The sequence below is a fragment of the Gymnodraco acuticeps genome, unplaced genomic scaffold (genome assembly GCF_902827175.1).
Source record: "Gymnodraco acuticeps unplaced genomic scaffold, fGymAcu1.1, whole genome shotgun sequence".
Classification (NCBI taxonomy): Eukaryota; Metazoa; Chordata; class Actinopteri; order Perciformes; family Bathydraconidae; genus Gymnodraco; species Gymnodraco acuticeps.
The window spans coordinates 448,843-475,671 of record NW_022991937.1 but is presented as its reverse complement, the minus strand read 5'-3'; the positions used below and the strand labels follow the sequence as shown (position 1 = coordinate 475,671).

General features: G+C 39.8%; 2 protein-coding genes across 3 annotated transcripts in view; one reads left to right on the top strand and one right to left on the bottom strand.

Moving 5' to 3' along the window:
* LOC117535786 (transmembrane protein FAM155A) overlaps positions 1-10,731 on the top strand; it is a 110,379-nt gene extending 99,648 nt beyond the window's left edge. Inside the window, exons 2-3 of the mRNA XM_034200343.1 lie at positions 4,019-4,190; positions 5,556-10,731. Coding sequence (XP_034056234.1) covers positions 4,019-4,190; positions 5,556-5,857 — 474 coding nt within the window. The 3' untranslated portion in view covers positions 5,858-10,731. The remainder of the gene's footprint in view (positions 1-4,018; positions 4,191-5,555) is intronic.
* A 10,325-nt stretch (positions 10,732-21,056) lies between these two features.
* On the bottom strand, positions 21,057-24,016 carry LOC117535788. Of its 2 annotated transcripts, XM_034200345.1 has the most exons (8): positions 23,780-24,016; positions 22,938-23,040; positions 22,686-22,826; positions 22,368-22,540; positions 22,094-22,230; positions 21,845-21,938; positions 21,375-21,710; positions 21,057-21,295 (listed from the first exon to the last, which is right to left on the bottom strand). In XM_034200345.1, exons 2-8 carry the CDS (start codon positions 23,032-23,034, stop codon positions 21,155-21,157), a joined length of 1,119 nt encoding a protein of 372 aa, XP_034056236.1. In that variant the 5' UTR covers positions 23,035-23,040; positions 23,780-24,016; the 3' UTR covers positions 21,057-21,154. The 2 variants fall into 2 exon arrangements, with proteins under 2 accessions (XP_034056236.1, XP_034056237.1); XM_034200346.1 differs by lacking the exon at positions 22,686-22,826 and having other exon boundaries at positions 23,780-24,015.
* Positions 24,017-26,829: the final 2,813 nt, after the last annotated feature.

Here is a 26,829-nt window from a genome sequence, read left to right as displayed (position 1 = left end):
CGAAACTCCATCCTCCCTATTGGTGAACAACCACTCCGCCCCCCTTTATCAGCTGATATCTATCTTTATGCAGGTCTGTGGTCTTTGTATATTCATGTCGTCACACAATTCAGACAGCAACAAATATTCGTTGAAGTTTTGGTTGTAATTTTCGCCCTTTAGCAAATGTGTTTTCACCTAAAATGCCTAAAGCAAACATGCATCTGTTCCTATCCACTGTATTGTTTCCGTTGATTTTGATTGCGTTCATGCCACCTATAGATATATCTGTGTTTTTCAAAGAGATTGTAAGGCAAGGCAAGGCAAGGCAAGTTTATTTATATAGCACTTTTCTGTACGCAACAATTCAAAGTGCTTTACAAAACAAATTAAAAGACTATAACTGAACTAAAGCATTGGAAATTGGGTTTTGTGACCCAACTAAGGCACTTGAAACATTTAACCCTAAAGTCCAACTGTGCTTATACATTTGTTTATCTTCATTTCCCCCTATGCAAGTATTTACATTAAATCTATTCATTTCTATGCATTACATGTACAACCCACTTTGCTGTTATCTGACGCAATGTGCATACAAATGCAGAGAAAGGATGGACATATCAAGAAATAAAAGATAGACCAGAGATTATCATGTGACTATGCTGTCATGTAAGTCGCTTTGGATAAAAGCGTCTAACAAGTAACATGTAATGTAATGCAATGTCATACTGATGTGATGTCATACTTATGTTAATTATTGTGCACTATTTATTGATAAATACTCAATTAATAAATCAGTGTTGCGATCCACTGTATCACATTGATGTTTGCCAACAGTGATGAAAATATATTTATTTTTTTCACGTGTGCTTCCATTTGAGAATTTACGGTAAAAGCATCACTAGCAAATCAAACAATGAGGTGGGTTTTGGGACACTGTGCCGCAGTCACACCCTCCATGGGAACGATGACACAAAACAGGAGGGGGAGGAGTTCAGACAGCAACAGCAAGTGGGAGATGTTAAAGGTAGTGAAAGGTAACAGAAAAAAGGAGAATAAAGTTTTGAGAGCCAGCTGGCCGACCTCTAACTCGCTGAGGAGAAAGCAGTATTTTGCCGTCTCCCCAAGGCGGTCGAGAGTACACATCAGATTGTTATATTGTTATATAAAGGAGAGAAAGAGTCCATCCTACCACTATCTCTATAATGCCACTCCTCGTATCTCTCTCGCTCCATATCTCTTTCTCCTCCTCTGGGATTTGACAGCAGGATGATAGATAACTAGTCATGGGTCAACAGTACAGTCTTCAGTGTGCATGCAGCCGCAGCCAGTGGGCACTACTAACATGAAAATGAGTGCAAAGGGGCCAAAAAAAGACATGGTTTCTTCCCCACATCTGTTGCAGTTCAGACATGTTCTGCTGACTTGCCGGTTATGGAATGCTAGTTTGTTCAAGTTGCATGGTGAAAGTGTCACCTAGATCAAACCGACTGTAGTTCTTTGTCCTTGAAAATAAGCTTTACTAAACACTGACATGAATTCGGATGAAAGGGAATGGAAAAGCGGATGGAAAATGTTTGCCTCTCACACAAGACCTTTTCTGTTATGCTAAAGTCAGGCTAACCTCCTTGAGGAGAAGTTTAAAGTTAATCTCTTTTGTTTTATTATATTGTTCAGTTTTTGAATTTGTTATTCATGCCTGAGCTTAAGAGCAACCAAATAGACCTTGACTTCAACATTGTTTTCTGAGATTCTGCTGAGTAGGGAAAATGTCTGATAAATACTAAAACAGACTCTACTTGTCACTCATTGCCAGTGACATTGTTGGTGTAACGTTGCAGAATCTACCCCAGTTCGTCCTTATGTCCCCATGCTGACAGCTAAAGGATCCACAGCACTGGAAACACGAGGACTTGATGTGGAAAATATATTGCAAAAGACTGCTGTGTACTTTCACACGTACACGGACACTGATACTCAAACATACACAGACGCACAGTGTGTAAATCATTTAGAATATCCATCTACTGTTGAATGGACAAGATGTCAAATGATGTCATGTTACACATTTTCATTTGTGACATTTATACAGTGGTAGATTAGCGAGAGGGCAGTGTGTATTTATGTGTGGTGTGTGTGTGTGTGTGGTGTGTGTGTGTGTGTGTGTGTGTGTGTGGGGTGTGTGTGTGTGTGTGTGTGTGTGTGTGTGTGTGTGTGTGTGTGTGTGTGTGAGTGGTGTCCACAGAAACCCACCTTATCTTCGACTGCAAATCAAATTATTAGCGCAGAGCAATTTACTGTACAGACTCTGTGCATGTGTGCAGGAAGTCCGTATGTGCACATGTTCGGTCATGCATATAATACATGGCTCTCAGTCGGCAATAAGCATGACAGATGATTCATCCCGAACAGTCATGTTATTGTTGGAGCAATATTTAGATGATACAATGCATTATATCATTACAGATGCTACAAAAGGACATCTCAGTATGGCCATTATAAGCCCAAGGGATATTTGAGTGGCAGACAATAGGAACCTTTTTACAATAAAGACAATAGTCAAGCAATCTCTTTATTATGACAACATGTAAACTTACAGTACACCATTTCTAAGAATAGTTTCATAATGCATCCTCTTTTTTAAACTTGTTTTTTATCACATATTGTATAATTTGAAACCTTTTTGCCAGGATTAAACGAAGGCGGTTTATATCCCTCATCATCCACCATTGTTAACTCCTCCATTGTTCAGGAAAAATATTTTAATATGAAACCTACTAATTATGTTTGATGAAGTCCAAACATCATTATCATTATAACCTCTGTCATAAAACATAGCCTGCAATGTCTGTTATTCACTATAAAGGATGTACAATTCACTCTGTACCATCAATGTGTTCTTCCCCTGTCCTCTGCTTTACATCTTGGCTAGATTGCGTCAACATTTACAGATGTGTTTTTAGCTCAGTTCAAAGCAACCTTTTGTTGTGTACATTCATAAAGTATTTTTTTGTTCCCTGTATAGGGAATATATTTCGGACTTGTAATGAAAATCATTCGATTTGGTGTGCTTGTGTAATGCTCTTATTTCATGTAAGAGATTCTGATTCATCCATACGAAGCTCACATTAATTTGTACGAGCATTTATTGCATACAATACATGAACATGAATATGGATTATGTTAATTAAATATTACATATGAATTATTACGAACATCTGTTTATACATTTATGAACAGTTTGTATTCCTCACTTACAGTGCGTATGCAGGGAGTTATGTGACCTATGGTTTGATGCACTGTTTTAGGCGTGATGATTAGCTAATAGCAGGTGCTAGCTTGACTAGGAGTCCCTGGAGAGTTTCACAGGAAATGCCAGTTTATTGCTGCAGGTGATAATACTGCATGATGCAAATAGCTTATCACATTGAGAAAAAAAATAGGTGCGAAGTAAATAATTTGTCCCCACTTGTGCACTTATAGAGTTGAGAACATGGGTGAGAAAAAATTATGAAATGAACACAGACAAAATCAACATGACATAATACAGGCCCTGATACCATTCATTATTTAGATTGTTGAAATTGTATAAAATAGTTTTCAATTTGGTAGTGAAAGGTGAATTCAATTCAGACCCATTCAATTATAAGTTATAGTTGAATTTGATTTTACTATTGATTTGTGGGCATAGTGAAACACCTGAAGATAATAAATCCTATTCAGAATCCTGTGCAAGACAAAGTAAACATGAAATGTGCGAGTCGTTGTGAGAGGGTCTAACTGTATATATTGACTGTCAAAGTGATGATAGCCCAGCAACATCCACATTCATTAAACAGTGAAATTCAGGATCACCAGGATATCTGATCAGTCCTGTGAGAATCAATGGCTGTTGAGGTCATGGTTGATTTACATGTGAGTGTGTGCATGCGTATCATCATCCAATGCAACCCTCCCTAATTCTTCAATTTCCTATCTCTGCACCCCTTCCACCTGTCTTCCTCTCCCCCCTGCTCTCACCTCTATGTCTCCCAACTAGATGGTTTATAAGCCCTGGCTGTGTTCTCAGTACTTCCAGACCACCCAGATGCATTGCAGTAAGCCAATCCCCTGTGGTCAGTACTGCCTGGAGGTGCAGCAGCGGTGCCCCTTCGTCCTGCCTGACAATGATGATCTCATTCATGGAGGCAGCCCAAGTTTTATATGCACAGGTAAAAGAAAGTCTTACAGTTTATGGATTATTTCGACTGATTTAAGCTCATTGGTTTGTTTAACCATAGTTTTAAGATAAGTAGGCCTACTGTACATGCAGCTGCCTAGTAAAGTACTGAACAACTCTCTGGATAAAAACGGCATTACCTCCCTAAATAGTGGACTTTTAACTACTAGTAACATGCTTATTTAACCTCAATCTCTTGATATAACACACACACACACACCACACACACAAACACACGCACACACACACGCACACACACACCACACACACACACACACACACGCACCCACACACACACCACACACACACACACACACACACACACACACACACACACACACACACACAGTGAGCATACCCAACCTCTGATGGCCACACAGCAAACACTCGTGACTTTACAGTTACAGGATGTTCTGTTTAATAACCAGAAAGCACGGTGTTACACCACACCACAACATGGTGGCCAATTACTGACAGCACCAAGAGGCAGCTGCACAACTGAGCAGTTTGAGAGAATGCAATTCAATGCAATGAAATAATGTTTGCAGCAGTGGAAACACACACATGCATACACAAAGCTGAATGCTAAATATATGGTTAACCTAAACCAGATGTTGTTCTCCTCATACATGGAAGGTGAGTGGGGGCAGTGTTACTGACTGTGAGATTTCTTTTTCATCCAGAACATACTGAGACACTCAGTCACATCACAAAGGTAATGCTGCCCCATGGTGGTCATGTTGAGCATCAGGTTACCTAAATGTACAGTTTGGCATAAGCTAATACAAATAGTGTGATTTTTGTTTTTGTCCGTTTTTCTTGTTATCATTTGGGCTGATATATTAACAATGCTGCTTTGGTCCATTTTAGAATTTTGAAGGATGAGGCTTGTTTTTATTAAGAAATTATCTAAACCTTACCAGTGTGTAAGTTTGTTTTTTTCCCGACCCCAACTCCCAAAGACATAACTTTTTATCGGAAAAAACAAAAAAACAAAACAGCAAATGTTGATATTTTAGGAGCTTTAGTATTTTGCATTTTTGAGAGAAAGTATTATTTACTATCAATAGTATTCTCTGTAGTTTCTGTCATTTGACTAGTTTGAATTATTGCTTCAGCTCCAGCTTCAAAAAATTAAATACAAGCAAATTAAGAAAAGCATAAAACAGATTTTTAAGGAACACTTTTTTTGTGTTGGAAAGTTGGGTAACAATGTTTATTCTTGTGTTTTTTCTCCATTTGCTTACATTTTCTACATTCTGGTGCACTGAGCTCTCTTCTTGGCTAGTTTAAAAATGGTTGAATTTCAAAGGACTTAATCTCACTGTGATCTGTTTTCCCCTCAAACAACCCCCAGGGCTGCTGGAGGACTACCCATCAGGTGTTGACCCGAATGCAAAGTGCTGCGACGTGCGGTGGGACTTGAAAGTGGACAACCGTTCCCGGGGGACGCTGAAAAGAACTCACCCGCCATGCCAGCACCGAACCTCCCTCAGCTCATCGGCAGCCTGCAGACTGTGTAACAGCCGGCTCAAACTCTGCCTGCTGGTCCTTGTCCTCCTACACACTGTTGCCAGCCTCACTGCATCCCACAATGCAACAGGACTGGGCCTCCCCACCATCACGCCTCTGGAGGAGAGCCCTGCCAATGAGGAGTGATAGAGCTGCCAGGAGGAGGTGAGGTTGTCCGGGTGGGGGAATCCCTCACCATGGCAACCAATGTGGAAAAATACAGCCACAGTTGTGCGATGGGCTGGAGCTGTGTGCCTGTGGACACTCTGCAACGCTTTCTGGCAAATGGAAAATGTGGGACGCTTGGAGACGAAAGACACACAATTCAATCAACAAATAAATAAGAAAACAAACAGACACACTAAGGGACTCCAACAGTCCCTTAGGTAGAAAGGGGACAATGCCACAGCCTTTGTTGAGTGGGAAGGCCGGCTTCCCCATGGCTGAGTTTCTCTCACTACGCTTTTTTACACTGTGTTCCAATTATTGGTTTCTGTTGCACTGGCTGACTAAGGGATAACACAATCATATTCTCTTTCTAATGTTCATCCTTTTTGAGTTTTATTTCTGGTTCTCTCATACAGGAAGAACATGTGTTCTCTAAATAAGACAGATAATACGTTAAAATAATAATTAGCTGCGAGTTTCTTTGCGATTGATATGCGTTTCTGAACTGTGTGCGAGTGTGCATGGGTGTACTTGTATGTCTTTACACGTGTGAATGTGTGTGCAGGTGAGGATGAGTGTGTGTTGGTGACAAGTATCATAAAAGGCGAGTTAAAAGGCTGATGTGGCAAAGATGCCCCCCCCCCCCAACTCCCTTTCAGATGTCACTTAGCTCTGCTGTGCTGGTGTGTTGGCCACAATCACTGGGAAAATGGGATTAAAATGTGCTTCTGAATGAGTTCTGGGGTTTGTAAGGTTTACAGTTTTCCTACACTAGGATGAATCGTGAGATAATATGTACCTATTAACAACATTTTAAAAGATCCAAAGCAATGAAAAAGTTAACCCTGAAATATGCAAGACGTCACAACCGACCAGGATGCATTCCTTCAGCATCACAAACGATATCTCACTTTCTGTTTTTATGTCAAATACATTAATCTTGCTAAACTGATATCTTAATATATAATAAGCATAATATATGCTAAGTATGTGTCATCTGACCTCTTGTGGACTCATTATAAGGACGTGTTGACAGATCTCAGCAATAACTTGATGTGTAAAATGTGATCATTATCAATAAAACTGACAGCCAAAATTATAAAAGTAACATCCAAGACGTATTAAACCAGAGTGATCATTAAACCTTAAGGCCAACACTACAATAGGGCTGAGCCAAATAAACAAAGTTACATCATTACAATTTGTAAATAAAAAACGATATTAATATATATGTGTAATATAAGAAATATGAATATAAACATCTCAGGTTGCATTCTGCTGTGTTTTGAATGAAGATAGAAAAGCATGCAATGAGATGCCAAAAATGCTTTGAGTCAATATAATGTCAAAGTTAGGAGGGAATCTTTACATTGGTTATGGTAATTGTAGTTTAATTTCCTTTTAATAATAGTTGAGATGAAACAGTACTTAGCCACTTGTTAGCAACCCTGTTTAATCACTGGACAGGAAGTTAATCAAATACAAATAAAATAAAACACAGATGGGATTATTTTTATTTCATATAGAAAACATGAATCTCTTTTAAGCTTGTCTTATCCAAAGCTTTTATTTTAGGCCTTTTACTAAAACCCCATTCAGATTGTGGTCACATAACATTTCTCAGCAGAGTTTATTGACATCAAAAAGATATCACTGGATCAATATATACGATATCCTGTTGTTCTTGACAAAGAAGCTTGTGTTATTTTAGATTTGAAAAGGTATTATCCAGTCAAAATAATTATCCACAGCATAAATAATTACTAAATTGTCTTTCTGTCTCTAAAGACTTATTTGTTGCCCTTCGGCCTGCTGTAACCAGCAGTTAAAGCAGAAATACGTTTTTCCTGTTAACACTGCTTTAAAAAGACTAAATGTACTGTTTGCCCTCGAACCAATTCTGGTGGTTTCATTTTATCCTCAAGCTTTCTCATTCACAGGAATCATAATGACTGGATGTTGCCTTTAAGTACTATAATGGTTATATTCCAGTTATAATTATATATATATATATATATATATATATATATCTGGAACTCCCATGCAAATAGGATGAAAATAAAATGTGTCCCTGGGAAAGGTAGCATGCAGTTATGTGAAGGAAAATCCCCTGTCCATAATACAATAGGTAGGCCTACATATCACCAACACAGGGACAACTGCTTCAACTGTTGAATCTAAATGTGTAATGGATGTTAACAAACTGCATGTGGAGCAAGAGTACGACAGCCTCTTTTGTTTATTGTCCCCCCTCCGCACTCCACATCTTATCCCAAATCAGCTCCTGTAGCATGCCCACTGTCACATACTTTCTCCTAAAAACATCAAACTAATGTCTCATTAAGTAAAGGGCTTATTAAGATAAACAGTACAACACATTATAATCAACATTCACATTAAAATTTTAGCAGACAGAGGGTGAGAAATGGCTAATTTCCTGTTTCTTTTAAACGTGTGTACCTGAAGTACCGAGGCACTCCACAGGCCGCTGCTGCAGAACAGAAACAAACCAGAGAGGAGTGTGTTTGTTTAAGCACTATTGGAATAACTGGATAATAGTAAACTGATACTTGTGTTTATTTTCTAAATGTTGACCAGCGTGTGAACAGAAAGGAATGGTGTGACTTTAAGGGCTGACTTCTTTTTAGTTTCAAGATTGTTTTTCCTTTGATGAACAAGGCTATGAGATCAGGTAATCAAAGATAAACAGATGTTGTTTGATGCATTTTTCCACTCTTAAGTAAGTTGATTACTCAAATGAGATGTCCAATCTGATATCTGATGTCAAGAACTTTATTATACAGCTTATATGAGGATTTTCAAAAATGCATCTTTATTCACAACATGTCTAAATAACCAGTGTATTGGATTATGTTGACGCTGTACCTTTTTTTGTGTTTGGACCCTGCCCCACTCTGAACATTACCACTCCAGCTTGCATGAAAAACCTAACAAATCATTGTCATTCAGCACAGCACACCCATGCCCATCTCAGACGGCCGCAGTCGGTGATAGAAAAATGCTGCTACTCTATTGGTCACCAGTAGATAGACATATATTTTATTATATTATATTGCCGCTGCCGAAGACCTGTCACACAAGGACGTTCATACACACAGGAGTCAGGAAGCCTGAGCTCTGGTGGAAAAGGTGATGGGTCCATGTTTGTGGATGTGTGTCCGCGTGCATGTGTGTGGAGTGTGTGTATGAAAAAATGTGTGTTTGTGTCTGTTGCTAATTGCTGTGTGATCTTTGGAGAGCTTATTAGCTCTGCTATGACCTTGGGGCCTTAGGGACAGGTGTGGCAAACCACCACTGTCTTTACAGGCACCTGCTGCATTAGTCAACTCATTATTCACTGCAGCCTTTAAACCGTCTGGACTTTAGTATAAATTCATTGTAATATACAATGTCAAATAAATGTGTTAGCGCCTAAGACCCCAAACTGACCAAGGTACGGGTGTATCTATTTGTTTCCTTTCACATGCCCTTCAGAATATATCCCAACACCCTTTTCTGAAATGAGATACTGCAATGAACTGAAACTGGTGCCAAAGCCTATCAAGTCAAATAAACCAAATTTAGATCTGATATGACACTAGAATGTTCATGATCAAACACACTGGACAACAGGAGGACAAATAGGGTCAGTCAGTGTTAGACAAATGTGCCATGTTAGCAATAAACGGATTGCATTTCATAAGCCTCAACCACACTCACCATTAACATGTGTAAGGGATCTATTTATGACATAAATGTGATTTCATTCTGCCTCCCATGTCAGCAGTTCATGCTGTGATGCAACAGCCATCACAAACCAAATGCTGGACATATTCATAGTAATAACTCATTTCTGCTTTACATGCAGAAACCATCCTGGCTGTGGTTGCATGGGTGTGATTGCTGTGGTGTCCTTCATGCCACTTCAAAGTTTCTTCCAGACAATAAAATTAGATTTGACTGATGTAAATCTTTGATGACTTTGGTTGGTAATGCAGGCATGCACGCAACAGTTACTCTGCTGTGTTAATATCATTTCTAGTGTGTTTTACTTTTTACTGCACTATACTGAGAAGAAACTGTGTAGGGTCCTATCGATTCAATCTACATCCCTAACAGTGGTCTGTAGCAGTCGTGGGGTATGGTCTGTCATATTTCACAACACTACAAAAACTACATTTGTGTTTTTCCCCTGCACATATAGACTATGTATGCCTCTTGCCCCTTACCTCCTGTGCACCCACCACACAAATGGTATGTACACAAATATTGCCCTCTTCACTTCCTCTCAGCCTCTCTCTGTTTTCACAATAGTTCAGTTCTCTATCCTGTGGATCTATGCAGAAGCCCATTCCTTTTTGGTTGTAAATATGTTCCCTAGTATGCTGAACACTATGTCTTTGCGTCCAGGTTTCCTTGTGTATTTTTATTTTAGTTCATGTCATGCTGTTTCTTTCTTCTTTCTCTTCTTCTTCTATTTTAATTTTTTACTTTGGCGCGTCTGAAATCATTGATGTTAAAAGAGAATGTGGTGAGGTTTACCCAATAGACTCGTCCTCAGCTTCGCGACCTTATTGTGAAAGGTTGTGGTTCTGTGTGTGTGAAAGATTTATGATTATAGAAATGAAAAAGGTTTAAAGTCATATAGAAGTATCATTGCGATTATGATTATTATGATTACTACTATACTACCAGTATATTGTAATATTATAGATGCTTTAGTTCAAGTAACTTCTTTAATTTTTTTACAAACAACTTTGATGAAATGATTTATAAAAGTCTCACAAGTCATGATCTTTTCAAAAAGTATTGAAAACTACTGCTACAATGATTAAAATTGTGTTCTGATGAAAATAAATACAGACATATAATCTGTTCCTCTGTTGTGTTTTTGTAGGATGTGACATGTTTCAATTAAGATGCACAAACAGTGGTTGTGTTACACAGGCTTTCATAAACTAATAATGCATGGATGAATGTTTGTACCTCAAAGAAACGAGTGTGCAAAAGATGAGGTCTGGGAACAACAGCTGTTATTAGGGTCTGAGACCAGAGGTCGGCGAAGACCCTATTGTAATCGCCGTAATTGACAACCCTGCCAAAAACCCTCCTAAGGTGGAATGGGCAAACAGCCCCCAACAGTGACTGTATGTTAACGGAAACCTACAGGAAGCTTCCCTATCAAAATTATCCTGATAATCATAAAAATACGATTTTTTTTCCCCAATAAAACTTACATTGACATGTTTTTCCTCCTCTTCATCAGGATGTTACAGGATGAAACGTTTCCATTCCTCCAGCAGACAGTTCTGACAATGAGAGTAAGTATATTCTGTCTAATGTGTTAAACACATAACATAAACAAGTTATTTTTATTTCTGCTGCGCTTTTATTCACACACTCTTTCTTTAGGTACCTTTTTCTGCAAACCTGAAACCCCCTCCCCCAAGAAACCGGCTGAAGTACGTTTATTTTTAAAAGTATAGCTGTATGCTAAATGCTAACGGCAGTAACACTTAACTTTGTGATTGATCAAAAACACTTAAAACCAACAGAAGTTGTTAGAAAAATATCACTCATCACCGGCTTGAGCTTAAATAATCAGGAAACATGTATTTATTATCCTAACTATAATAGTTCAGAATCAGAAACAGGTTTATTGCCAGGTTCACACGTAGCCAACGAGGAATTTGACTAGGTGTCGTGGTGCCTACATAAAAAAATTAATGTAAAAAACAACACAGATTTATAAATCTCTATATTAAGAACACTGTAATAGAAAAATATAGTAAGATAATATAAATATAGTAAGATAAGAATGGAAGTAGTCATCACATAAGCGAATTTGGTACAACTATAGGTTCCCGAATAGTGTCCTTCGCATGCTTATAGAGAGCGTGTATTCAGTCACAAGATGCAGGAATACCGGTTCAAAGCAGTACAATGTTTAGTTTATATCATGGGCGTAGGAAGCATCCTCAATGTGGGTGGGACAATTTGACAGGGGGTGTGGGCAGGTGGTGGACCTCACCTCCTCTAGGGGGTCTGGGGGCATGCTCCCCCGGGAAGATGATTTTTTAAATGTTGAAGTTAAATGCATTAATCTGCTGCACTTTGAGAGCAAAATTAGGGACTAAATCTATGGATACAACTCTCAACACCCATCACTCCCCTTTTAAACTGTATTTTTGTGTTACTATGAGTTAATTATTTCATACCTGTTCTTCTCTTATTTTTTATAACTATAATGATCATATAAAGGTGTGCCTTGGAAATACTTACATAAATGATTACCAAACCGTTTGAGACCCACTACTTAGACTAAAGGGAACTATCTAAACCAGGGGTGCCCAATACGTAGATCGATCGCGAAGGTAGTGTGGGTAGATCGCATGGCATTGAAAAAAATAAATAAAAATTAGCCTATCATCCATCCTTATTATGGCATGTGCCACTTGATTGCCGTACAGGGAAGCCAGTCTGAAATCTCATATTTTCTAACACGCAGTTCACCATGTATGCGCGGTCAACCACGCCAGCTGCAAATCACCAGCGACCTGATTACCTAGTTAGCCTTCCAATTTCCAACCCCCCCCCCCCCCCGCACGCGACACACAGGGCACTTGGACACTTTAAAAGTAGCTCCCAAGCTTAAAAAGTGTGGGCACCCCTGATCTAAACCCTCAGAGAGTCCTTTACCTCACTGAGCTGTAGTTATCAGCCTCTCAGTCTGACAGGAGATGACTCTCCCTCCACCTCTTTAATAACAGTGCCTTATATCCGGGTGCTAGTGGAGCACGCACATGAACAGCGTCGGAACCTCGCGGCGGGGAAACTGTGGCGCGCATAATTTTACAACTCAAGACACAGCTACATAAAAAACGCAGCATGTGTACGGCTCATGTGTACGGCTCTGAGAATCTGCCTTGGTACAAAGTAGCAGTGAAAACATGGTACGGAATTTCATTTATTTAGGCATTCTCACAATAAGCAAAGGGGATGGATTTGATAATGCAGCACTGACACAGCGCTCTACAAATAGTGGCGAGTGGATAGACCGATGCACGGACTTTCCACATGGTAAAAGTGTGTGTGTGTGTGTGGGGGGGGGTCTAAACTAATCATTTTAAAAGGTGGGGGGGACTTGTCCCACCCTCATATAATGGCTGCGACGCCCATGGTTTATATTAGCTAAGACCCATGTCAGAAATGATCATGCTTGTCTATGTCTATCTCCAGAGGCTGAATCATCATGTTCATCATTGTCACATAGCTATCATATTCCTAAAACAGTGTGTCCTGACGCTCTTCTAGGTGATCATACATCCTGTCATGTACACAGCTACGTAGGGCCTTTGTTATCATGTGCTACTCTGATATTGGATATATTCAGTATTTTCCCAACAGAAGTCAATAAACACAGGACTGAATAAACATGTATTTCTAATGTCTGATTGTGGTCCTCTCCCCCCCTCAGGTGTTCAGAAAATACCTGATCAGCGCCATGAAGCTGCCCGACTCGCACCACGTCTGACGTCTCAGTGGTGCGAGTCGGGCAGTGGGAGAAGGGGGTGCGTGCTGGCCAGCCCCGACACCACCCCTCAGCCCTCCGTTAGGTAGCTCTGTCTGAACGCAACATTTACTGACATCAGTGGAAATGCTTAAGAGAGGCCGTTGTTTTGCTTTCTGGAGTTTTCCCTTTCTTGTTCTATAGTTTTTTGTGCATGTAAACGGTCTGCAAAGGCTAAAATCCCTGTGTTTTTTTTCCTGTGTTCAGAGTGGTTGTGGAGAATCCCAAAGAGCTGCTGTTCACGCTCCAGAGGAAGTTCACCCAGAGCTCGAGTCAGGAGCCCACGGAGCCTTATATTAAGGAACATCAAGGAACATGTGCCGCTATGACCTGGACGACATGGACCTGCACTGGCTGCACGCCTCAAGGACAGCTGCAGCGCACGGGTGAGGAGAGAGTCTGCAGCTGCCTCCCTAAAGCTGTAGCAATCATTACATTTAGCCATAGGCGTAATTTATACTGGGGACGCTGGGGACATGTCCCCACCACTTTTGGAAAGAGAAAGGTTTATTTGCACAAGATAACATGTACAATTTTGGGGACTGTTCACACCATCTCATTGTTTCTTTTGTTTTTGTTTTTTAATAGCTTTGCAGCAGCATAGTTACTTCACTAATTGTAAAATATAAGCGATTTATCGTGTTTTTTGTGCAAGGCAAGTTTATTTATATAGCACCTTTCAACACAAGGTAATGCAAGTGCTTTACAAAAACATAAACAAGCTAATATAAAACAACACAGATATAAAATACATAAACAAAATTTGCAGTGTAATATATGAATAGTTCAATTAAAAGCAGCAGCAAAAAGAAAAATCTTCAGCCTGAATTTAAAAGTAGTAAGATTGCAGCGGACCGGCATGTTCAGGCAGTTTGTTCCAGATGTGGAATATAAAACTGAACGCTGCTTCTCCATGTTTAGTTCTGACTCTGGTGACAGAATAGTGCACCATACTTTAACAACAATACACTTAAGTATAAAATAAAAGTACTTTTTTATTTCCATCCTATGCATCTTTATACTTTTCTAAATCATCTCACAGGTAAATATTTTAATTTTTACTCAGTTACATTTTTCTGACAGCTTTAGTGACTTATTTTTAGATATACTGTACAATTTGTAGTAACCCTAACCTCTATCCATACCATAATTAGGTGATTTTAAATCTGAGTTTTGATTAATTGTTTAGTGTCCGTTAATGGGTTGAGAAATGTTCCTACTTCTCAAGATAAATAAACAATTTGTTAGTGAAGACCTGACAGGGACGATCTTTTTGCAGGATTTTACCAACGTTTTGCAGATAATAATTATGCATTTTTACTGAAGTGAGGTTTTAAATGTTTGTGTCGTTGAATCAGCACATCAGCTAAGGCATGTATCAGTGTTCTCTTGTTATTATACTCTGAGGTGAGTGACACCATGTTTCTGTCAAGAAAATTACATTGTCTGCTCTTCATCTCAACATTTGGAGTAGTAAAGTCCCCTTTGAATAATCTAGATGCTTCAGTAATGAACAATTACAGGCCCATATCAAACCTGCCATTTCTAGGTAAAATCATTGAAAAAGTTGTTTTTCAACAGTTGAGTAATTTCTTGCATTTAAATAACTGTTTCGATGTGTTCCAGTCAGGCTTTCGTCCACACCACAGCACTGAGACTGCTCTTGTAAAGGTCTTTAATGACATCCACTTAAACACAGACAGTGGCAGAACTTCAGTGTTAGTATTATTAGATCTCAGTGCTGCGTTTGACACTGTTGACCACAGCATATTACTAGACCGACTGGAAAACTGGGTGGGACTTTCGGAAACAGTTCTGAATTGGTTTGAATCCTACTTAAAGGACAGAAACAACTTTGTTTCTATAGGTAAATACACATCTGAGTTGACAAATATGACATGTGGGGTTCCTCAAGGCTCCATCTTGGGGCCTCTTCTCTTTAACATCTACATGCTACCACTGGCTCAGATAATGAAAAACAACAAAATAAGTTACCATAGCTATGCAGATGACACACAAATGTACGTAACAATTTCACCAGGAGACTATGCTCCAATTCAAACACTGAGTAAGTGCATTGAACAAATCAATGACTGGATGTGTCAGAACTTTCTCCAATTAAACAAAGATAAAACTGAGGTAATGGTTTTTGGAGCCAAGTCAGAACGTATAAAAGTTAGCACTGAGCTTCAGTGTGCAATGTTCAAAACAACAGATAAAGCCAGAAATCTAGGTGTAGTCATGGACTCTGACCTGAGTTTCAACAGTCACATTAAAACTGTTACTAAATCAGCCTACTATCACCTAAAGAATATATCTAGGATTAAAAGACTAATGTCACAGCAGGATTTGGAACAACTTGTCCATGCTTTTATCTTCAGTAGACTCGACTACTGCAATGGTGTCTTCACAGGTCTCACTAAAAAAATCTATTAGAAAGCTGCAGCTAATTCAGAACGCTGCTGCTCGAGTCCTCACTAACACTAAGAAAGTGGATCACATCACTCCTGTTCTGAAGTCTTTACACTGGCTTCCTGTGTGTCAAAGAATACATTTCTAAATACTGCTGCTGGTTTATAAAGCACTGAATGGTTTAGGCCCAAAATACATTTCTGACCTCCTGCTAAATTATGAACCATCCAGATCTCTCAGGTCTTCAGGCACTGGTCAGCTTTCTGTCCCCAGAGTCAGAACTAAACATGGTAAAGCAGCGTTCAGTTATTATGCTCCAAATATCTGGAACAAACTCCCAGAAACCTGCAGGTCCGCTGCAACTCTGACTACTTTTAAATCCAGGCTGAAGACTTTTCTTTTTGTCGCTGCTTTTAATTGAACTATTCATATCTTAGACTGCACTGTAACTTTTATCCATGTACTTTTTTCTTTTAATGTTTAATTGACTGCACTGTAACTTTTATCCATGTATTTTTTCTTTTAATGTTTATTTTATTAGCTTTTCTTTTTAATGACTGATTTTAAATGCCATTTTCTTAATCTCTTTCAGTTTTTGTAAAGCACTTTGAATTGCCTTGTGTTGAAAAGTGCTATATAAATAAACTTGCCTTGCCTTGCCTTGCCTTTGACCAGCTTGTATGAAATGAACAGATTAGAAATATATATATAATGGAATTGAACGTGTACAGTGAGACAAATATAAAAACACAATTTTCCATTTCATACCATGCACAGCAAAATCAGCAGTGCTAATTTAACTCTTATAGAGTCAAATCCAACACTTTTAAAGTGTCTATATAGGTCCACACTGTTTTGAGTTAAAACTACACTTTTGAAAGTGTTAAAAGGTTTACACTAGGACAGAGTTCCAGCAACTCTCTCTATAGTTAAAATGTAACTCTGGTCAACACCGGTCAGTGTTAAATGTACGCAACACTAGCTTGCAGTGTCAAAAGTTAACACCACAAGTGTACATTTTTAACACTAAATAGAGTTAAAGTCATATTAACACTATTAAGGATATCAAATGTAACTCAATATTTAACTCTTTAGAGTTGATTCATAAGCACTGTAGGGTGTCAATTTATAATTTCACCTACACACAATGCAACATTATTAATAAAAACGATATAAAAGAAAGACACAAGCCAAGTTTCAAAGTTTGCAGTTAACATGTAACTGTATTTGTGTGAAAACAACACATACAACATAGTCTTACATTAACATTCCACAGTACGTCCATGCAGTCCTTAACAGCACAGGTTACACAATATGACAATGTGGCACTATGTATGTTTTTCCATCCATCTCATTAGAAAACTGTTTGTCATAGGGTCTATAATAACGTAAATCATCAATAGAAATAACAGAAAATGAATCAATCGTCTCCTCAATACAGTATGAACTATAGTGTTCATCAAAATACAGTGTGTCCACTTTGCAAATCAAAATGAAAGCTCGATCTTCATTTAGAATGATATTATTGATTTTTCCAAAAACAGGAGTTTCTTTATCAGTTCTTATGGAAACAAACATTCCAATTTGATAATCAGTTCCATAGTTCTTTACCCAGTTAGTAGTTGACACGTCGCAGTATGCATTCACCTTAAATGCAGCACTTAAAGCCTCACCACCCTCCAAACTGTCGATCATTTCCTTCCTGACTGGACCAAACTCGAACCTCTGAAAATTAAAATTCTCCCAGTGATAAGCCAAATGTCTTTGGTGTTGTTTTACTAAGCTTTTTGTAATGTTTTTGAAATTCTTCACTGATCTTTTAAAAAAAATATGTTTGGCCTCAAATCTCATGCACCATACATGGAGGAGTGGACCTATTTTTCGAATACACCTTGGATAATGTATCATAAAATGATGCTTTGGAATCAGTCTTCTGTCAGGAAACAAAGATTTGAACAGCTTGTGGTGATCAATGATTAAATGCTTCAAATAATATGTCATACCATTTGTAATAATTGGTGAAAAAACAATATTCACAATCTGAATCAAGAGGAGGAGCAGATTCCAACAATTGTTGTTTCTTTCAACAACATCACCAAGAATAAGGGGAGCATTTCGCAAGAGACACCATGACTGAATTGCATTCAATCCAAGATTTTTGCTCTCATCCATTTTTAAACCACTTGGCCTGTTCCGTCTCTCAGTATATCCGTAGTTGAAACTTTGGATCCTCATTGACAGTGTTTCCAGAGATAGACACTTCTTATTGACAAGGTACTGAAATACAAGTTTCAGTTCGTACTGCACTACACCTTCAAGCAAATCGTGCATGATGTCCACCGCGTAGTTATCAGAGGTGTGGAAAAATGTTAGTGTATTGAGCAAGCATGTCTTCTTGACACCAAATGTTGACCCTAAAACAGGATTTTCCTGTAGAGCTGCACAATGTTCTGCATGGATTTCTTTAGTACGAAAAACCATACCAGGGTCATCTTCAGTGAAGACGGACTGTAAATCTCCTTTGGTAGTTAAACAAAATCTACAACAATATGTTGCGCTGAAACACTCAACAAAACCAAACAGCCCGTGTAAACCCAGATTATCACCTGTTACTTGAATAACAGATCCTAGCAATGGTGAGTCAGAGAAAGGCACCTCTATCCCTTGCATTTCAAGTATTTTAAGATCATCAGTGAGAGGCTTTAGTATTGCATCAAATCCATATTTTTTCAGGTCTTGTGCATGAAAAAGTGCCACGACATGAATATTCATCAGCACAGAATTACATTTTGGGGGTAGGTTCCTCAATATGAAGTAAATACAACCAAGTTTGTGTATACCCTTCTTTGAACCTAAGGGATTTGCTGTCTCAAAATCGTCATAACAGAGTTGAACCTGTAGAGCGTGTTTTTGCTTGGAAAACAAATCATTGCTTTTGAAATATGAACCATCACTTATGTCTTTATAAGTACCTTCTTCTTGTTGTTTTGCCTGCAGGAATAATTCACATAGTTCACTGTTCTTAAATATGGATTTAAGGGTTCCCAACAAGGGTACATACACAAATGTATCTGTTACAGGTATCTGATTGTAAACTCCTGTTGTTCGATCTCTGCGTAAATCAAATCTGACCCCAAGAACATACTCAACAGGTTCAACAATCTCCCACTTTCCTTCAAAGAACCTTTGTCGTTTGGATCCTGTATTAAAGGATGTGAAAGGATTCTCTAGCTGATCAAAACTATTTTCCAACTTTTTACCCAAATCAGTGCCTTGGACCTCTGAACTGCAGTTGAGAACTGCATCTCTTGCTTGTCTATGAATATCATTTACAAGCTCTTCCATGGACCCCACCATTGCTTGGACAGTGCTCCCAGCAACACCAGATGCTTGTAACTGGGCTACAACAGAAACACACATGTTTAACACGTGCTGTTTATCAAAAGTAACCTGGGAGGTTACGGAAGTGTCAGTACAAACTGCCTGAGAACTTGAAGATTCATCAGTTTCTCGTTGAGTGTCCACATTGTCCATAGTACTAGTTGAACCAGTGTCCCTGTGCAGACTGAAGAGGTGCTTTTTGAACCCTGAATAAGTACAATAGGATAAAGAACATCCCGGCTGGCCACATTTCAAACGTAATGACTTTCCAGGATATAAACCATGGTGAAATTTCAAATGCTGACAAAGCAATGCAGAACTTTTGTGGTGTCCCTTACAGATAAAACAAATCAGCATATTTGCATCCAGTGATGTAAATAACTTCAGATATCAGTGTGCAGAAGCCATGCTCTGAGTTCTTTGACTCTGGGACTTTCCTTGGCACTTCCAATATCAATGTTAAATACCGTGGTTTGTATGAAAGTGTAGAAGCTGGTGAGGGATTCATGGTAGTTGACACTGAAGATGAAGTGAGCTTTGAAGAGTTCATCGAAGGCTGCCATGGATGTCTGCCCCTTGCAAGGGATGGCCTTGTGGTCAACGATGACGTAGAACCGTTGAATGTTGTTCTTCTGTTCACCAACACACAGCAGGAAGGGCTGCCCTGGTTCTAAACTCGAAAGGAAGGTCTCAACACTGGCTCCAATCTGCAAAAACGTAGAGAGACAGAGAAGTTTTAATGGCATACTAAGCTACTTAAAACAAAATTGTCCCAACTCAAGGAGTGCCAGTGATATAACAACTGCATACAAAAACTAAAATAATGCCTACCTTGAGATATCTCACAACATGGCTGACAGCTTGATACGAGCTAATTTTAGCACTCTTCTTATGGCCTTTTGAGGTTGGTGGGAGTAGATGAACCAAGAGTAGAATGCTTGACAGGTCACTGTCCCATCCTAGGGGCAAAAAATATGCAAATATAACAGTCAGTCGTTTAAAGCTGAAAATAGTCTTAAATCAAGGTTATGCAACCGATAACATTGACAGGTCTCAAGATTTTCAGTAAACAAAATCTGCAAGAGAAAATACTTGCCTGACTCATTTGAGTTTTGTTGTGCAGACAAGAGGTCATCAGCATTAACATTAAGGCCCGTCCACACAGCAGCTTTTGGCGATTTGTCCATCGCTTCCAGCGCGTCTCCGCCCATTGACTTTGAATGGGGATGACGTCACTTTCCCTCGCTTGTCGCCGAACTGCATTGTGGGGGGGCGAGGCGAAGATTTCCAGGATTTCCAGGATGTTCAGGATTCCAAAGTTGAACAATGTTCAACTTTTGAGGCTGAGCTGGAAGCGACAGCCAATCAGATCCGTTTATGAAAATCTGACAGTTCAAGCGCTAGCCAATCAAACCGCGTGCAAGCTGGGAGAACCAGACCCGCAGTTCATTTCTATATTCCACAAAAATGGAGGAGAACTTAGTTATTGCGGTAGCAAATCACCCGGTTCTTTATGACCAGTCCCTATTTACTTACCGGGATACAAACCGGAGGAACCAGGCATGGAGGGAGGTGGCAGAGGCAGTGGGTGAAACTGGTAGGTTTTCGCTTGTTTGGGGATTTTATATCCAGTTTACTTCGTTGCTAGTTTACTTCGTTGCTAGCAAGCATAGATAGTATCATTAGCCAGCATGGAATGTAGCATAAAATAGCACCATAAACATTAATCCCTTAAATGTTCAAAATGTTAAAAAAATAAATGTTCATCATAGCCCTTCCTATTTGACAATAGTGTAGAAGAACCGTTTTTTTTTGCTTTGTATGTCGGGGGCGGGATATTCATGTGATTGGTTGTTGGTCGCGAAATCCCCAAGCTGTCAGACACGCCCAGCTCCAGGATTTTCAAGATTTGGTCAAAGCTGCTGTGTGGACACACCGTTAGAGTGTAGGTTCTTGCAGTCTGCCAAGATCCTAGGTTTGAAGAAAGTGGGCCATCTCGCCAACATTTTTCCAGAAATCTCTTCTCCAAACATCATTGTGAAATCTTGGTCAACCTACAGGAGAAACACCATGAGTCATGGCAACCCCTCAGACCATCCAAATAATAAACTAAATATGACATGTTGTTCTTACCAAGCCAGGGATGTCGAGGAAACGAGGAAACACATCCAGGACTGTTGAAGAGGCTTGCTGGTCCCGAGTCATTGCTTGCCGACACTGAAATGTTGCCTTCATCTTCTCTTTGACAACTGATTCGTCAGCTGAATGCTTTATGAAGGATATTGCCTCTCTGCATTCCTCGCCAGTCAGTTGCTCACAAGTCAAGAGAAAATCCCTCTTGCTCTTTGGACCATCTTGATAGGTAGTGCTGGGGTAGCACCTCCGGGACTGAACCGCAGTGTTGCGCTGAACCGTCTTTATCCTCCATGCCAAGTAGCCAGATCCACCATCTGCATCATAGTAGTGTTCCTGTAACATCCAAAAATAAATCAAAACTGAGAACACAGAAGTGATAGCATTACAGGAAGGTTGTTCAAAAAGTTAAGAATGAACACACTTCCTTTTCACAAATTCGAATACAGGTCATTCATTCATAGACTTACGTATCCATTCTTTGAGTATGGATCTCTTAGACATGGAAATAGAGTGATGATGCCAAGAGCACACTTTTCTCGCACATGTGTTGGCGGGATCCTCCTTTAAAAAAATATATATATATTTTATCTTAAAAGTATAAATGCCTTACAGCTTTAGATTGTTTTAACATGTGAGCAGCTGTTTCCAAAATGTACATTACTTAGCACTATCTGTGAAAACATGATTAACACCAAAAGGGAATATTCAGTCCTTACCCATGAACTTCGATCATGTCAGCCACCAGTAGGTTTACCATCTGTCGTCGTGTACCATCCATCAATGTTTTAGTTGTCGCATACTCTTGCAAGATTTTTTCTCCCCCTAGCTTAGACTGGAGAACATCGCTGACCATCTAGAAGATAAAGAAGAATCATATGGGAAGTCATTATCTTGGGCATTCCATACAAATCATAGGTTATCTGCCCAATAAATCCATGTTTAATGATTAATAAAGAACTGAGTAAATTGCAAAAGTGTAGTCCCCTGTACCTCTTTGGCTGATTCCCGATCAGCGTGGACTCTTTTCACTCCACTGTCTCTCTCAAGAACTATTCTTGCATCTGATGAATCAGACACCGCAGAGGATGAAGCATTGGTCACGGAGAATGAGGTGTCTGAAAGGTCCGACTCCAGCAAAGTGTGCGATACATTTTGAAGCACAACTGCAAGATAGATAAAAGAATGACATACTCAATGAAAGAAGAACAAAAACATACTTTCAGCCCTCCAAACAATGTTACAGGGTAATCTCAGCAAAAACTCAGTAGGGATGGGTCCCTGATTTTCCATTGCCAGTCTGAATCTTACCTGAAGACTGTCCTGTGGACACTTTGACTGTAAGGTTCCCTGCTTGTAAAACCTCTTCAAAGACATCTGCATCCACCTCTGTCCCTGATTCATCAGTCAAGTGCAGCTCACTCTGTAGTGGTAAACCTAACTTTTCTATGACTGAGAGAGAATATTGAAATGTACCACCTGACAATATTGGTACGTTTAACTAAAACAAGATTCATTTGTTAGACTCAAACAATCAGTGATATGTATTCAAGTTATCCATACCTTTCTGAAGAAATGTACTGTAGCTTTCATAGCCTTCTTCAGTCTCAGACACTTTCACATATTTCTGGCTTTCGCCATATCTTACTTTCACCAACATGGTGTCCTATAAGAATACAAATGTATTAGCAAACATATTACAGAAATATCTAACAGACCTGTTGCTACAAAAATATAATTATGCATTTAAGTGTCGTTGAAATAATTTAGCAAAATGCTAACAGTGGAGCTCAACACCAGTGGCTAACGATAGCAGTATTACTGACATGTGGAGCTGAACATGCTAACACGTGGAGCTAAAAACCCGTGGCTAACGATAGCAGCTAATATGACTGACAAGTTGAGCTATTAGCTGCTATCGTTAGCCTTGGGTGTTTAGCTTCACATGTTAGTAATATATATTAAAGTAGCATATATTAGCCTCACATCTAATTCATATTGCAGGAGCTACTATTGTTGGTCACAGGTGTTTACCTCCACGTGTTAGTTAGTAATATTAGCTACTATGGCGTTTAATATGAGTTGCTATCGTTAGCCGCAGGTGTTTAGCTTTACTTATAGCAGCTAAACTTACTAACACTTTAAGCTTACAACCCGCGGCTAACAATAGCAGCTAATATACTAACACATGGAGCTAAACGCCCCAATAACAGACTTTGTAATGATATTAAAAAGATGTTAGGCTAAACACCCCTGGCTAATGATAGCAACACATATTACTAGCATGTGGAGCGAAGACAGCAGTCAATGTAAAATAATTAGTATTTATGTAGCTGAAGGTAAGCGCTGTTCAGCTAAATAAATGAATACCTGTACTAGGCTACTGGTTCGAAACATTTACTTACACTTTGGTCAGTTTATCCTCCAAATAGAATGTGGTGGTATGCTCCTCCGATTTGGTCTCCCGCCTCGACTGCGCGCACACACATTCACAGTCACGGCCACACCCAACAGAGCAACAGCCAGTGATCCACAGAAAGAGAGATTGTAACACTGGCTATGTAATTAAATCAACACTCTAGAGTTGTTTGGAGAATTCAACAATTGACTCCCTGTTTCAACACCAACTCGTTTTGAATAATAACTATCATGGAGTTGAATGACACTTAAAATGAGTTGAAACAACTCTATATTTAAATTTCCAACTCCAACACTGAAAATATAACACTTTTGATTTTGCTGTGTGGGTTGTTTTATTTATGAAAGTGTTGATTAAACATACAATACATAGAAGTACTTTAGAAACCAACATGTGATACAGTTAAGAATGTGTACTATATGTTTACACATGTGAGGCACACACGTAAACAAATTAGATTTGATTTTGTATTTGATTTTTAAATCAAGTCTTTCTAATCCTAATTTTAATCCTAATTGTATTATTGAGTTTGGGGTGGAGTGAGGGTTTGAGGAAGGAGGTGAGGTAAATAACAATCATAATACATTATAGGAGGAGTGAGGTGAGGGAGGGAGAGGGGGGAGGAAGGAGGTGAGGTAAATAACAATAATAATACATTATAGGGGGAGTGAGGTGAGGGAGGGAGAGGGGGAGGAAGGAGGTGAGGTCAATAACAATAATAATACATTATAGGAGGAGTGAGGTAAATAGAGGAGGGACTTAGTGTTGATGTTTTTTTTTAACCCTTATTCAACAATGAATATGGATTGCAGGAAAACCTGATACCAGGAGAAAACCCTATCTGAGGTGAGGGGAAATGGAGGAGGGAAGTAGGGGCTGGAGGGAGGGAGTTACTGTTGTCCAGCAGGAGCTGAATCACCAGCAGCCTTCTCCGTCTCGTCTGAGGAGGAGTTTCTCGCCTCAGGTTCCCCCCTCTTTGATTTGTTCCTCATCTCCTTCTCTTGCATCTTGCTTAGCATTTTCTGCAAGACGACGTCTCTATCCTCAGTCTCCCTCCCGCGAGAGAAGAAACCTCTCATCTTGTGCTTCATGTGAAGACAGAGGTCTTCCAGAGGTTTATTTTCCTCATCCATCTTTTTCTCAGTCGTTGCCCAAGTCAGACTTTTCTGAGCCAGCTTGTCCCTCTGCTCCTCTACCTGTTTCAGTTGTGTCTCCGTCAAATTAACCTTGGTCTCCCAGCTGTGGTGTTTCTGGGCCAGGTCTTTGGAGAACATGTCCTTATGCTCATTCATTTCCTCCTCCAACTGTCTGACTTTTGTCTCCAACAGTTTGACTTCCGTCTCCCTGCTCTGGTGTTTCTTGGCCAGGTCGTCCTTCTCCTGAGTCACCTCCTTTAATTTGGTCTCCACCAAATTAACCTTGGTTTCCCAGCTCTCTTGGTTCTGGGCCAGGTCTTTGGAGAACATCTCCTCATGCTCTCTCATCTCGTCTTTCAGCTGTTTGACATCAGTCTCCCGGCTCAGGTTTTTCTCGGCCAGGTGATCTTTCTCCTTCTCCATGTGCTTTAATTTAGCCTCCACCCGTTTGAACTCAGTCTCCCGGCTCTGGTTTTCCTTGGCCAGGTCGTTCTTTTCCTGAGTCACCTCTTTTATTGTTGTCTCCATCTGTTGCTTCTCACTCTCCCAGGTGTGATTTTTTTCGTTCAGGTTCTTGGTGAACTTTTCCTCACACTGAAGGAGTTCTTCCTCTCTTCTCTGCAGCAGGTTTAAGGTCACCAGGTTGGCCTTGTCGTTCTGGTCTGAGAGCTTCTGTTGCTGTGCCTCATACCATGCCACCTTCTCGTCCAGCTGCTGCTTGTGTAGACGCTCCGCAGCTTCCATCTTCTCCTCCAGAGCGATGTTTTTATCCTCCAAGACTGTCACACAGCCGAAGAGTTCATCCCCTTTTCTCATCAGCAGTTGTATGGTCTCTGCGTCCGACTGCAGAGGACCATCATTGTTCTGGCTGTCAGTTGTCACCTGGTCGCTCTGGTCGGAGAGCTCTCTTTTCTCTGCCTCATACCTTGCAACAATTTGGTCCAGCTGCTGCTTGTGTTGGCTTTCTGCAGCTTTCATATTCTCATTCAGACGAGAGATTTCTGCCTCACGCGCTTTGATGGTGTCAAATTGCCTTTTATGCTCTTGGTGAAACCCTGAGTCCCTGTAACTCAGGTGCTCCTCAAGACGTTTGACCCTGTCTTTTTCTATGCGCATGCTGTGGAAGAATCTCACCGTCTCCTCCTCAAAGGCACTGCGAGCCTCATTAAGGCTGTGTATCTGGCCATTTCTGCAGTGGACCTGCCTGTAAGCTCGATCAGCTTCAGCTGCATGGTTAAATGGTCTGGGGTTTCCCCTGTTGTTCTGGGCGCTTCTTCTATCCATGGCACAGTCTGTAGACTTGTGTTGTTGCGTAGGTAAAATAATCTCTAGTATGTGAGGATGTCATTCCAGATATGTCATACGTGATGTCACTGAAATAGTTTGGTTGTATGGTGTTGCCATGGAAACACAAACTCGCCATAAAATACAATGTTGTCACAAGTCAAAAGTACATGGGCACAAAAATGTCACATGATAGTTAACGCTCCGGCCCTGAACAGCTCTACGTCAAATCTGATCATCTCATATAGAAGACCCATTCATTGCTGCTTACAGCCTTAATTATTATTCTTATTTTAAATATAATACATACAAATACTTTAGGAAGATAGATCTTATAGAGACATATAAAACTCAATTGGTAGTTATTGTAAGCAAGCAATATGTAACCCATATTTTAAGTTATTATGTAAACGCAACGCAGGTTCTGGTCCAGGCTCTCGTCATCTCACGCCTAGACTACTGCAACTCCCTCCTGGCTGGTCTACCTGCATGTGCCATCCGACCTCTGCAGCTCATCCAGAATGCAGCGTCTTCAACCTTCCAACATTTTCCCACACCACTCCGCTCCTCCGCTCCCTTCACTGGCTTCCAGTAATGGCTAGAATCCACTTCAAAA

Bases quoted from the DNA above. Each gene is read 5' to 3' on its own strand.
- LOC117535788 (XM_034200345.1), bottom strand. From the start codon at position 23,034: ATGTTGGTGAAAGTAAGATATGGCGAAAGCCAGAAATATGTGAAAGTG. The intron at 22,827-22,937 runs GTATGGATAACT...ATTCTCTCTCAG, and splicing joins CAGTACATTTCTTCAGAAAG to TCATAGAAAAGTTAGGTTTA. The intron at 22,541-22,685 runs GTAAGATTCAGA...TCTATCTTGCAG, and splicing joins GTCCACAGGACAGTCTTCAG to TTGTGCTTCAAAATGTATCG.